This window comes from Taudactylus pleione, unplaced genomic scaffold (genome assembly GCF_031769625.1).
Source record: "Taudactylus pleione unplaced genomic scaffold, aTauple2 ptg000734l, whole genome shotgun sequence".
NCBI classification, from domain to species: domain Eukaryota; kingdom Metazoa; phylum Chordata; class Amphibia; order Anura; family Myobatrachidae; genus Taudactylus; species Taudactylus pleione.
In genome coordinates this window covers 2,646,377-2,661,084 of record NW_028285136.1, presented here as the reverse complement: position 1 = coordinate 2,661,084, position 14,708 = coordinate 2,646,377, and the positions used below count along the sequence as shown (strand labels likewise).

Sequence of the window (14,708 nt, the reverse complement as noted above, 5' to 3'; positions counted from 1 at the left end):
TGTATAGACATACAGTATAAAGGTACCTGTACAGTATAGACATATAAAGGTACCCGTACAGTATAGACATATAAAGGTACCTGTACAGTATAGACATGTAACGGTACCCATACTGTATAGACACGTAAAAGGTACCTGTACAGTATAGACATACAGTATAAAGGTACCTGTACAGTATAGACATACAGTATAAAGGTACCTGTACAGTATAGACATGTAAAGGTACCCGTACTGTATAGACACATAAAGGTACCTGTACAGTATAGACATGTAAAGGTACCTGTACAGTATAGACATATAAAGTTACCCGTACAGTATAGACATGTAAAGGTACCTGTACAGTATAGACATGTAAAGGTACCTGTACAGTATAGACATACAGTATAAAGGTACCCATACTGTATAGACACATAAAGGTACCTGTACAGTATAGACACATAAAGGTACCTGTACAGTATAGACACAGTATAAAGGTACCTGTACAGTATAGACATACAGTATAAAGGTACCTGTACAGTATAGACATACAGTATAAAGGTACCTGTACAGTATAGACATACAGTATAAAGGTACCTGTACAGTATAGACATACAGTATAAAGGTACCTGTACAGTATAGACATATAAAGGTACCCGTACAGTATAGACATACAGTATAAAGGTACCTGTACAGTATAGACATACAGTATAAAGGTACCTGTACAGTATAGACATACAGTATAAAGGTACCTGTACAGTATAGACATACAGTATAAAGGTACCTGTACAGTATAGACATACAGTATAAAGGTACCTGTGTAGGTAAACTAGGATGAGTGCTGTTTCCAACTTTGTGGCTGTGCAGCTGCTGGAGCATAAATTCTCCTTCTGCAGTGAACACTGGGGGAAATGAAACCTGGTTCCCCATTGGTCGACGGTGACCATGTTTTTGTAGACTGCTGTGGGGGCAGCCATTGTCTATTGGCCCATGCTTCATTACACATGATATAGCACCAAGCAGCCGGAGAGGAGTAGAATCCTCTGTCTGCCTCCAGCAGCCAGGCGGCCCTGGATCATTAAACTTGTACCGGCCCGGGGGGCAGATGGCACCCTGCCCCCCCAGCCCAGCCCGCCACTGCTGACCAGTGACTTAGAGCTGATAATATTACATTATGTTTTCTTCTGATTTATCCAGGTAGCAGCACAAAAACAATTATCTGTAGATCTGTAAATCATCTGATTTTTAACCGTGTATATTAATTACAATAAAATTGACGATTTATTTAAAGCTGAACCCGCTGCGAGATTACTAGGGTCATTCTCTGAGACAAAAGTCAGCGCTGAACGGTCTCTTCCTCATTTATTCAGATTAGGGACAGAAAAAGCTTCTGCGATGACACAGAGTCTAATTCCTGTCCCTGCAATGACATCACATGTGAACGTGGTACATGAATTTTCATGGTGAGCCGGGGGAGACTGTAAGACGGCTTATTCTGTGACCTGGAATATATGTGAATGAATTAGACATTATAAATAGGAAGCAGTTTGGTTTATATTTGGCGTCGGGAGCCAATTCACATTCCGGGGCTGTTTCTGAATCCATTATATTTAGTATTTGCATTTGGCACCTTCGTCCTGTAACTCAGCCAAATGTATCCTACAACTGGTTCTAAGACTGTGATCTATCTTAGGGAGGTTTATGGAGAGCGATACATGCATGTATAATGGGATGACACCCTCCCGCAGACGTCATCATACGCGGCACACACACTGTGCGGGTATTATTAGAATAGATTTATATAGCTCTCCTGTGGTGCATCACGCACAGGACATTATTACAGCTGCAAACCATGGAATGAGGTCTCGGCTCACAAGAGCTTACAATCTATGAGGCCTGAAACATAAGGTGCCAGCTAGCACAAATGGCCTGATTTATTACGGATCGCTATTGCGGCTGCGATTACGCACGCAGATCTGCTGCGAAAGTGAGTTATCGCAATGCCGTCGCACAGCCAGCATAGAGTTTATCATTTTCAAATTGGAATATTCAATTTTATTGGATTACCTTTTTTTTTTCTGTACTCACGGACAATGCCATACTAGCTCTAAAAGTGTTATGGAGCATACCCACGGTCAGATTTGTCAGATGAACGATTTGAACGATTTTACCAAGGTTTTGAACGATTGAACGATTTTTGACTGCATTAAAATGAATGGAATCGTCCAAGTCTGACTGCAAACACATCAGATGTCAGATATCGTTATCTGACAAACGGGAACGCGCATCGTCCATCGTTCAGGCATGTCAGATATGTCAGATTTTCCTTCAGATATGAACGACTGAACGATTTTTAAATCGTTATCGTTCAGATCTGAAGGAAAAATCTGACCGTGTGTATGCACCATATTATCGCTACATATTGCCAACTTGGAACACAGGGCCTGATTCAGAGCCGGACGCTATTTGCGTTCGCTCGTTCAGAAAAAAGGGCTGGCTATTCAAATGAACCGTTCGCTCTTTGCGGTCTGTTCACGCCTCTATGTCTGAACGAGTGAACAAAACTTGCGGTCGTTTTTTGGAAAACTACGCCCCCTGGCCGCTCGCATTCTACGTCATGTCCGCTATTTATTAGATTAATCAAGTACATTGACCAGCGTATGAACTGCTCACTATTCTTGTGGTTGGTTTTTCCTACCGCAATCTTGCGAGCAGTTCTGACTATAAAATAACCCAGTGACGTGGTCAATGACGCTGCTGTATTAATTATGCACACCCATAAAACGCCCGTTTTGACCTTTAAGCACGCCTGCGTTCTGATCTCCACTCCCCGTTTTCAAGCACCTTCCCCTTTTACCACCCACATACGCCTCCTCCTGTCACTCAAAATAGCAGGCATTCGCTATTTAGCGAACAAACGATTTTCGGCCGCACTGACCGGTTCGCGCATGCGCATTATGATCCGTACGCATGCGCAGTTGTGCAAACATCGCTCGGAACGAACGAGCGGCCGCGTACGAGCGGCTCTGAATCAGGCCCACAGAGTATCATTCTATGAATTGGGTTGAAACATTTTCTCTAGTTGATACAATTTGTGATATTATTAACTATGTATTCCTAATTGAATATCTGCGTAGTATTTTTTCAGTCTCACTGTGCGTTGGCATAAAAAAGATTCACCTATTATCATGTTTATTGGCCAATTGATGCGTTTTAATAGGTTGTTCCTTGTTTTTATCCTTCATTCATTTTATTATTTTTTTCTATTGTTAGATCATTAATAAATGTAGTTTAGATTGACCAGCGCCTGTTGCACTTTATTTTCGTTTTTTCTGTTTCCAAATTGTTGGGGCTCCAGTTTCCCCAACCTGCGTAGGGGCTGCTGTCAATTAACCCTTGCTAGTTCAGCATTTTGTGAGTGTTAACCACGCAGAAGGTTAACGCCTGTTGTTTGTGTACTCTAGCATAGAGACGCCGACTACCGCTATCTCACATCCATAATAACTTGCAATCCTGCGTATACATCGGGAACATTGAGTAACATCGGCCCCTCACGCACAATTATGACAGGTCAGACCTTACTCAGACACATACTGCGGGTGACAGCAATTAATGAGACAGACCAGAGGGTAAGAAGGTTCCTGGCTGCGCTGGGATATGACGTCTACATTAATCTGAGTATAACATGGATAGGAGAGATAACGGTGTATTCTGTGGCTGATCGGTCTCCTGTGTCAGTAGAATGATGGTTGTATGGCTTGTTACTCTTGGCTTGGTGTATAGACACATTCACTGTCTGTAGATGTGCACACGTGTCCTCACAGGGACACACTGACCCTTATCAGAGTGGTCTCTGCGGCCAGCATCTGTCCCCTATATGACCTATACTGCGTCAGTAACGGTATGTCACCGGGCGATACTAGTAATAATCTCTGGCTATTAAACAAACCACACCAACATACATCTCTTCACTCATCTCAAAATATCTCCCTACCTGACCTCTCCGCTCAGCACAAGACCTGCGTCTCTCATCCCCGCGCATTACTTGCTCCCATTTACGGTTACGGACTTTCTTCAGGCTGCACCCACTCTATGGAATGCCTTACCACGCACAATACGACTTTCCTCTAGTCTCCAATCCTTCAAGCGATCCCTGAAAACTCACCTCTTCAGGCAAGCTTATCAGATCCCAGAACCGCCCACATAACCTTCATAGCTTCCATATCTAATTACATCCCCTTTCACAGTCTACACACAACCTCGCACATCGTCTTTCTCTCACATCCTCATGTCATTTGGCCGACATTCCTGTGTGACTGGATCATGCAGCCAACCAAGAAACTGTGCATTCTGGCTGGACCAAATGCAATATATAGCACCTATCCTTGTGTATCAATGCCTATTTCCCTATAGCTTGTAAGCTTGCGAGCAGGGCCCTCCTACCTATATATCTGTCTGTTATTACCCAGTTTTGTTCTATTAATGTTCCAATTGTAAAGCGCAACGGAATATGCTGCACTATATTATTATTATTATTACCAGTTATTTATATAGCGCACACATATTCCGTAGCGCTTTACAGAGAATAGTTGGCCATTCACATCAGTCCCTGCCCCAGTGGAGCTTACACTCTATGTTCCCTATCACATGCGCACGCACGCACGCGCGCACACACACACACACACACACACACTAGGGTTAATTTTTGTTGGGAGCCAATTAACCTACCAGTATATTTTTGGAATGTGGGAGGAAACCGGAGTACCCGGAGGAAACCCACGCAAGCACAGGGAGAATATACAAACTCCACACAGTTAGGGAATTGAACCCATGACCTCAGTGCTGTGAGGCAGTAATGCTACCATTACACCGTCTGTGCTGCTATATAAGAAACTGTTAATAAATAAATAATAAATCTCTGTGTGTATCGCAGGTTATCCAATGGGCTGGATGGCGTCAGGATCGAGAACAAAGAGCACATGTCCGTACTGACGTTCTTCAACGTCTCGGAGAAGGATTATGGGAATTATACCTGCGTTGCATCCAATAAACTGGGGAACAGTAACGCCAGCGTCATATTGTACGGTGAGTTTCTTGAGCAACATTTGATTTGTATAAAGGTTTTATATGTTCTATGTCAAAGCATGTAGGGAAGGGGGGTAGGGATATCCTGAGCACTGGTTAGACCACTGAAGATGTGGATTGGAGGTAGGTATGTTCCAAAATATATCAAGATACAAGAAAGAAATATATTTATGAAAAAAACTCTCTATGGAGGTGCACCCGTGAGAGTTATATTGAACATGGAAACAAAGAAAAGAAAAGGTACTCTCTCTCTTTATGGGGCACTCGACCTACTCAATTAAAGTTAAAACTAATAATTTGCCACTAAAAAATAATAATCATGGCATCAATACAACTGTATAAAGTATATACGTTCAGGAGGATATCAGTGATAACTGATAAACACTATATACGTTTTCTTACCTCTGTTACTACCACGGTATTGCTGCTCATGTTGTTTGTTATTCTGAGATCCACCAATATATATATATATATTTATTACTTTTTGTATGTTATTTATATTTTGTTGGATATAGAAATACTGTCGGATAGACAATAGAGTATAATCCTGAATGAACAGGACACTGATCTGATCAGGGGGTCACCGACGCTACAAAGCAAAGGATATTTATTCCCTGATAAATAAAATCTGTGTGACTATGGTGCCATGATTACCATGTGTGACTATGGTGCCATGATTACCATGTGTGACTGTGGTGCCATGATTACCATGTGTGACTATGGTGCCATGATTACCATGTGTGACTGTGGTGCCATGATTACCATGTGTGACTATGGTGCCATGATTACCATGTGTGACTGTGGTGCCATGATTACCTTGTGTGACTGTGGTGCCATGATTACCGTGTGTGACTGTGGTGCCATGATTACCATGTGTGACTGTGGTGCCATGATTACCTTGTGTGACTGTGGTGCCATGATTACCATGTGTGACTGTGGTGCCATGATTACCATGTGTGACTGTGGTGCCATGATTACCTTGTGTGACTGTGGTGCCATGATTACCGTGTGTGACTGTGGTGCCATGATTACCGTGTATGACTGTGGTGCCATGATTACCGTGTGTGACTGTGGTGCCATGATTACCGTGTGTGACTGTGGTGCCATGATTACCGTGTGTGACTATGGTGCCATGATTACCGTGTGTGACTGTGGTGCCATGATTACCGTGTGTGACTGTGGTGCCATGATTACCGTGTGTGACTGTGGTGCCATGATTACCGTGTGTGACTGTGGTGCCATGATTACCGTGTGTGACTGTGGTGCCATGATTACCGTGTGTGACTGTGGTGCCATGATTACCGTGTGTGACTGTGGTGTCATGATTACCGTGTGTGACTGTGGTGCCATGATTACCGTGTGTGACTGTGGTGCCATGATTACCGTGTGTGACTGTGGTGCCATGATTACCGTGTGTGACTGTGGTGCCATGATTACCGTGTGTGACTGTGGTGCCATGATTACCGTGTGTGACTGTGGTGCCATGATTACCGTGTGTGACTGTGGTGCCATGATTACCGTGTGTGACTGTGGTGCCATGATTACCGTGTGTGACTGTGGTGCCATGATTACCGTGTGTGACTGTGGTGCCATGATTACCGTGTGTGACTGTGGTGCCATGATTACCGTGTGTGACTGTGGTGCCATGATTACCGTGTGTGACTGTGGTGCCATGATTACCGTGTGTGACTGTGGTGCCATGATTACCGTGTGTGACTGTGGTGCCATGATTACCGTGTGTGACTGTGGTGCCATGATTACCGTGTGTGACTGTGGTGCCATGATTACCGTGTGTGACTGTGGTGCCATGATTACCGTGTGTGACTGTGGTGCCATGATTACCGTGTGTGACTGTGGTGCCATGATTACCGTGTGTGACTGTGGTGCCATGATTACCGTGTGTGACTGTGGTGCCATGATTACAGTGTGTGACTGTGGTGCCATGATTACCGTGTGTGACTGTGGTGCCATGATTACCGTGTGTGACTATGGTGCCATGATTACCGTGTGTGACTATGGTGCCATGATTACCATGTGTGACTTACCATAACTGGGAGCTGAGAGATTACATATACATTCATCTCCCTTATATAGTCAGTCAGTTTTTTACCAACTGCACCTAATTTTGGCCAGACTAAATGTTGTTTTGTTCTATGTTTTGTGTACAGATGTCTTTTGATATTAAGTGTGGAATTATTATTATTATTATTATTATTATTATTATTATTATTTAGTGGCAAATTATGAAAAGCTAAGTTTTAACTTTAATTGAGTAGGCCGAGTGCCCCATAAAGAGAGAGAGTACCTCTTCTTTTCTTGTTTATATGTTCTATGTCGTAAGTCACATTTTGGGGTATAGATGGTGAAGGAGAGAACCCCTCCCCAGTGACTCCTATACTTGGAGAGCGGGCAGCCACTAGAGAATCACTCTATTAGTAATCAGACAAGTGGAATGACGCCTGGGCAGGTAACAGTACATCCACGTTTGGGGGTGAAGAGCATGGGGGGGGGGGTTTATGTGGTCTATACTGTTTTCCATATCCCTCTCTTCCATTGTGGACACAGAAGGTTCCTCACCCCACTATAGATTGTGATATGGGGCAATGGAGATCGGGACTATGTTATATGGGGGCAGCGTGTTTGTAGTGCAGTTTGTCATACATTGCACATGGAGCAATGGCAGGGATACTGAGCTTTTACACTTTGGAGCATATATGGGAATAAATGATCTACAGAAGGGGCCGGGCACATATGGCAGGTTAGATTCCGGAGCCCCCGCTGAAGAGCAGAATGTTGCCTTTAGTGCAGCCACAGACGACGTACTGTACCTGGCTCAGCTCTAACTTGGCATTTAAAGTAAGAGATGTACGGCTCCTCTTTATACTGGCACTACATTGAGATGCCATTAGGGAGATCTCTATGGCGCAGACGAGACCGAAGAATAGGCCTGAATCTCAGAGGATTATATAGTGATCGTTGAAACTTTTTGCTTTTCTCACTGGAACTCCTGGGAAAGAATGAATGAAACCCTCCAGGTTTATACTTCCTAAATCCTCCATTTTATTGATCCATTCCGTGCTTTCACCTGCGCCATAGAGATTTCTCTATTCCCATTATTCCTCTGAGAGGTTACTGAATGCCCCTCAATATCTCTATAGGCTACAAACACACCAGGACCAATACTACTAATGTGGGAAGGCTACCGGTCTGTTCCCTCACACTTATATGTGTAACAGCGGGAGTTGTAGTCTCTACTGGGCAGGAAAGCGGGAGTTGTAATCTATACTAGGTGGGACAACGGGAGTTGTAGTCCCTACTGTGCAGTAGTTGTAGTCTCTACTGGGCAGGAAAGCGGGAGTTGTAGTCTATACTAGATGGGACAGTGGGAGTTGTAGTCTATACTATGCAGGACAGTGAGAGCTGTAGTCCATACTGGACAGGAAAGCAGGAGTTGTAAGCTATACTAGGTGAGACAGTGTGAGTTGTAGTCTGTACTAGACGGGACAGTGGGAGTTGTAGTCTGCGCTAGACGGGACAGTGGCAGTTGTGGTCTGCGCTAGACGGGACAGTGGGAGTTGTGGTCTGCGCTAGACAGGACAGTGGGAGTTGTGGTCTGCACTAGACGGGACAGTGGCAGTTGTGGTCTGCGCTAGACGGGACAGTGGGAGTTGTGGTCTGCGCTAGACAGGACAGTGGGAGTTGTGGTCTGCACTAGACGGTACAGTGGGAGTTGTGGTCTGCGCTAGGTGGGACAGTGGGAGTTGTAGTCTGTACAAGATGGGACAGTGGGAGTTGTAGTCTGTACAAGATGGGACAGTGGGAGTTGTAGTCTGTACAAGATGGGACAGTGGGAGTTGTAGTCTGTACAAGATGGGACAGTGGGAGTTGTAGTCTGCACTAGTTCATACTGGGTGTGACGGGGATTGTAGAGACACACACAGATTATCAGCTATAATAATTGTACTACGGAACATGCTGGTGCTGTATAAATGAATGTTAATATATGTGTGAATGGAATATACAGTAGTACACAGATCTGACATGGAATTTATATATTATATACTAGCTTTGTAAGTGGATATATAATAAGATTACATTTGAAATAGTCAAAGTATTTGCCCTGCTATAAGCGTTACCCACCTGCAGAGTCACAGATAGAGTCCCTCATCTGCTCCTCTTACACTGTGTGCTCAGGAGAAAGCAATTAGCACCCATTCTATACACATCAGTAAATACAATTATGGGTTGGCAGATATTCTGCTTCTCATTACAATTACCACATCTTTTCCCACTCCGGGAAGGGATTGGCCGCTCTCAGCCATATCCTGGTCCCGTGAGCTTGTCCTGCTCTCCTCCCCTATAGGCAGTGTACACATGCAGAATACTCAGGGGATGGTGTCATCATTAATGAGCCCTTTCTCTCACCAGGACCCGGAGCCGTGCCCAACAGAAGCAGCTCAGCCCCAGCCGTCCTGGCCGCTACATGCCTCTGGTGCTCGATCCTGTACTACATCACCAAATTTTGATGAAGCAAGAGACCGTGGAGGTGGGGGGCTGTGTAGCGATGCCTGAAAGTGGATCCTCCCTCTACCGCACCCCCCCACCCCACAGCAAAGACTTCATCCTCATTCCTCCCTCGGGCTTTGCTATTTCACTGGGTTTGAATCCTTCATTGAGACAGATTGACGGTCCCTACGGGCTTATGTTTTCCAGTGTTAATTTATTTCCTCAATCACAACAGTCCGGGGGAGCTGTGGCTGGTTTCATATGTAGGTGTCTTTGTAAATCCCTGTGTGATGCTCTGCAGGACTTTCTGGATAGAAAAGGGTATGGTTGGAGGATGCCTAAAAAGGTCTGGTTACAGAGAAAAGGACAATGGCCATCTCCCCTACCCTCATCGGTGGCTCCTAGGATCGATCCACAACTCTCACCTGGAGCAACAACGAGGGAGATGGAGGTGATGACGCAGAGGCGCTGGGTAAATTTTCTGGACCTGCAGGGAATACTCCGGCTTTAGCAAGCAGTGAGCCCAGATATCAGCCAGCCTAGAGCAATCTCGTCTGAGCTCTGACAGACAGCAATCATCTTTCATGTAACGAGATGATGAACCGCACAGCATTATCAATCAGCTTTGGATTCCCCATCCCAACCATTAGAGCACCATGAAATTCACCAGTCTATGCAGATGATGCTTTTCCATCTAGTCCTTGAAACCCCCTCTGACTGTCAGCAATGGTCCCTTTTTCAGTCCTACCCAGCACCTTGTTTTCCTTCCTTCTGCTAATCCGCCCGCCATCTTGTTACCCAACAGTGCACCTCCTGGTACCTTTCCGGTAGTATCTCTGGAGTGATTCAGTACTCATAGAAGTTGTCATATCGTGTGCACTATGTTCCATGCATTCGCAGTACAATATAGATTATATACTTGAGAAAAGAATCCAGGCACCATATAGGTGACTTGGGTCAAGAGTTGACAAAGGCGTAACCCGGGAACATGACAAACAGCCTAATCTCTGCCGGGCGGATACACAAGGACTGTACACAGGCACATTCCTAAATATTGATGGTTATTTTATCAAGCACATAGAAAGCTACAGAGAGTGTGGTGATTATGTTCCTACGTGATATGGTATACTGTATGTTAGGAGTAATGGAGGTCCTTATTGATGTCTCTCTGATTGAAAGAAGACTTGTGTAAATTAACGCAGTTCTCCCACACGCACTTAGCCGTTACCTTCCAGGATCTGCCTCTCATTCGCGCCATTCCAGAACAGTCAGCGAGACCGTGACAGAATGGTGCAGAGCATTGCAGCTGTGTACTGAGGATATAGTCCACCTTAATACAATAACCACTGCAACGCCAACCACTTTACCAATGTCCAGAGGAAGAGTGCAATGCTCTGCGGCAGGTGGTCACAGTTAGTTGTTATTTTCAGCAATAGTCTGAACTATAGGAAGGAGCACGTTTGGTGTTTCGTGAAGCAGTTGAGTTTTGGGATCTTTTACTTTTGGCTCTCTTTGGCTGGCGTGTTGAATCCGTGTTAGACCGCTAAAGACACAGCCAGATTGCTGCATGTTACACGGCGTTTGTAAACTTTTCTAGGCGAGGACAGTCAGATGGTTGTAATCCTGTGATGTCTCAATAAAGTCTGATATTTGTAACTGCTGATCTCCTTTCATGTCACGTTGAGCAGTCATTATCGTGAGACGGAAGTCCTGGAACGCCACAGAAGAGCAACCACCACCAGCTGTAAGGATCTATAGGATGACAGCGGGTCTCATCATTTCTATGTACAGTACTCTGGGATACTAGTGTTCATTCTAGCACCCTGCACCTGTCACGACCTGTGCAGCTCCTCTTTCCTGCCTGGGCTGTCGATTTCTACTCTGGTGCTTCTAGCACACTCAGCTGATGAAACAAACCGCTGAGCTACAGACCCGAGTGTGCTAGAAGCACCAGATCAGAGAGCGACAACCCCAGACAGGAACTAGATGGGTTGTGACAGGTGCTAGAAGGAACACTACACAAGATACTGGTGTGATAAATGTGGGATCACACAGAAATGATTGGTTATCATGTTTTAAAGAATGAAGAGAGTGGTCACACACAGAAGACATTTCACTGTACGTTATTTGTCTCATAGGTGTGACATTGGTCTTTCATGAGATGCACAAGCTGTCAAATCACTGGTGCCCATCAGTATTGTTCCCCAACACACTTATGCTGCCTTATACAACACCCGCCTCATGTACAAAGCACAAAATAGACCAGGAGTAACCAAAACAACAGCACAAGGGCTGCAAAGTAAGATGGCAGTATATTTGGGGAGGGGGAACGTTGCTAATGGGAGAAATTGAGAGCACCTATTTTTTGGAAGAAAAATTTAGATTTAATTTTGCAGAACAAGGATAATTAATAACCCTTTCAGACAGAAAAACAAATTACCGGGTTAAACATTTCAACCCGGTAATTTGCAGATTTCCACGAGTATTTCTTCTGTCTGAAAGGGTCAACCAGAGCCTAAATTCCCGGGACTTCAGCCCAGGAATTTACCAGGGTCAGAGACTCAGGAATTTAGACCCGGGTTGACCCTGTGTAACTCAGCAAACTACCGGTAATTTGCTCTTCTGTCTGATGGGGGGTACAGTCAGGCAGGAAATGGCAAAACAACCCGAGACGCAAATGCCGGATAAAATCCGAGGTTTTTTTTTTGCCATTTTCTGTCTGAAAGTGGTATAAATGAGGGGTGGTAAGGGCATATTTCAGGGGTCTTCTTGCTGGGCTCATCCTTGCACATGCCAGGTACACATCATGAAAAGTAATACAAACAGAAGTGACCGTTCCAATGTCCCCTCAATCTCACATTGAGGGGTCTATTTACTAAGCAGTGTTAGGAGACAGAGTGAAAAGTGATAAGGTGCCAGCCAATCAGCTCCCAACTGTCATCTCACAGGCTGTGTTTGAAAAATGACAGTTGGGAGCTGATTGGCTGGCACCTTATCACGCCTGTCTCCTAACACTGCTTAGTAAATAGACCCCTTAGTCACGAATTAGGTGAGGGCAGCCTGTGGCAGTTTTATGCAGTGAGAGAGATGGATGGGGCGCAGGGCGTGATGTGACGTTGGCCCAGTGTGTCTCTGCTCATGGAAAACCGGAAACCGCTGTCTCCGGGAGCTGCGCTGTGAGCTGCGCATCCAGTGCTCTGTGTATAAAAGGTGCACAGTTATTTATAGCATAAACGCTGTTCTGCCACCACAGGAAAAATGAATAAGTAATAATAGGATGTATGCCTACAGGCCAACACAATACAACACATGTGATAAACATGCTTGTGTGCATTACTAAATATCCCACACACTCAGCCCCCTGGCAATGTCCCGTGCCGTAGGCGACATCACACACACGGGTGACGGGGCGAGAGCAGGGAGTGACACGGCTCTCCTAATTGGCAGGAAAGAGATGTCGCACCTGAGAGCGAGGTTATTGCCTGGCGGCTCTCACAGCTCACACGGCAACGATTCCTGATGAGGTGCAATAAGTATGGTCTATTCATGGGTATGAGGCAGCTCCGTGCTATCAGACTACCTCTCAGTGCCACATTACCCGCACATCACTCCAGGAGATGGAAATTCATAAAGTTTAGATTAGAAGATTAAATTAAGAAATTCTCTGGGAAGCACTTAACGAGATCATTGCATGTTAATAAAACAGCTGATTTCTGAAGGAGGTTTTTATTGTGCTTATTAAATTAAACAAGAAAGGAATCTATTTATTTCTGATCATGAAGGAGAAAAGCTCGCTCCGGGGATCCCGTCTCTGCGTTCTGCGTGGTAATGTAGAGACGGAGGCCCTGGCGTTGTCCATAGGCGACTGACTTTTACAGCTCATTACCTAGAGACCGCCAGGTAACTACTCAGGGCCTGATTGGCAGGTGGACGATAGGCCGATGTTTTTAGCGGATGGGCGATTGCTCTTTCTACTTCGCGTGTGTCGGAGTCGCGCAGCGCATGTGCCGCGGTGGATTTAAGACGGCGGCCATAGTGTGGATTTAGACACAGAATGACTGACAGGTAGTGAGCGATTGTGGGAGATAACGGACGAGGGGTGGCACGTCGCAGCCTGCGCCCTTGTACGCTATATGGTTGCTTAGAGGATTGATGCTGCTTTGTACTCTAGCGGAGGATCAGAGACGCAGCCGATGGGAGTCTTTGTACAAGTACCGGCGGGTTGGGTACTGGATGCCGAAGGTTAGAATCCCGAAGCCGGCACCCCAACAGGGTTAGGATACAGACACCTTCCGGTAAGCACCCTATCCCTAACCCTCCCTGCAGCCTATTCCTAATCCCCCCCTCCCCCACAGCCTAATCCTAACCCTCCCCCTAACCCCAATACTTACCGTAGCGATATTGGTGCCGCGATTCTGACTGGTGTTGGAATACCGGCGCCAACTACATCTTGTCCCGGTGGCTGCAACATTAGCAAATATTCTCGATTCCGTGACGGGCCTTGCGCCCACTTTTGAATGAGGGCCTCAGTCTTTCACATTGCAATACGCCCAGACTTCTCTTGCTGCACTCTGTATATATATATTCACAAACACAAGGAAGCATAGTGACTCCATAGAGTTACATAGCGCATTATCTATGGTCCCAGCACACTGGAGAGAACGGAAGGAACGTCTATCAGTGAATCATTTAGGAGGCACAGGTGACACCTTGTCCGAGTACCCGCTACCCTCAGGGGACGCTAAGTATGGCTGCACACAAGGACCCTCTGGGACGCTGGCTGCACTCCGTAAGTTCCCATATAAAGTCTGACCTCCTCCTCATTTATTACAAGTCTTCAATTAATTATTTCAGTTCTCCTAATAAAGCTTTAGCCTCCCTGGGACCTCAGTCTATAATACATGTTCTGTTTTACTTTACATTGTGCTTCGGTCACTTGGAGCTTCCTCAATGAGGCCCATTCTGCACTACACTCGCCCCTAGACTGCCAGCTCCTGTGCGCCACAGCGTAACTATCCCACAGGTACGTGGAAAGCAAGTCCCTGCGGTGAGCAATAGGGGGCGCACTGCTGTTCTATGCTCGCCTCCAAGCGGATTACAGAATAATTTAAAGAGAAGTCACCATCACAGTTTTTATTATG

The 14,708-nt window shown here is 45.4% G+C and overlaps 1 protein-coding gene across 4 annotated transcripts in view; it reads left to right on the top strand.

Moving 5' to 3' along the window:
• LOC148477220 (opioid-binding protein/cell adhesion molecule homolog) overlaps positions 1-11,223 on the top strand; it is a 735,935-nt gene extending 724,712 nt beyond the window's left edge. For all 4 annotated transcript variants that reach the window (XM_088457022.1, XM_088457023.1, XM_088457025.1 and 1 more), the window contains exons 7-8: positions 4,910-5,061; positions 9,490-11,223. In XM_088457022.1, coding sequence (XP_088313148.1) covers positions 4,910-5,061; positions 9,490-9,587 — 250 coding nt within the window. In that variant the 3' untranslated portion in view covers positions 9,588-11,223. The remainder of the gene's footprint in view (positions 1-4,909; positions 5,062-9,489) is intronic.
• Positions 11,224-14,708: the final 3,485 nt, after the last annotated feature.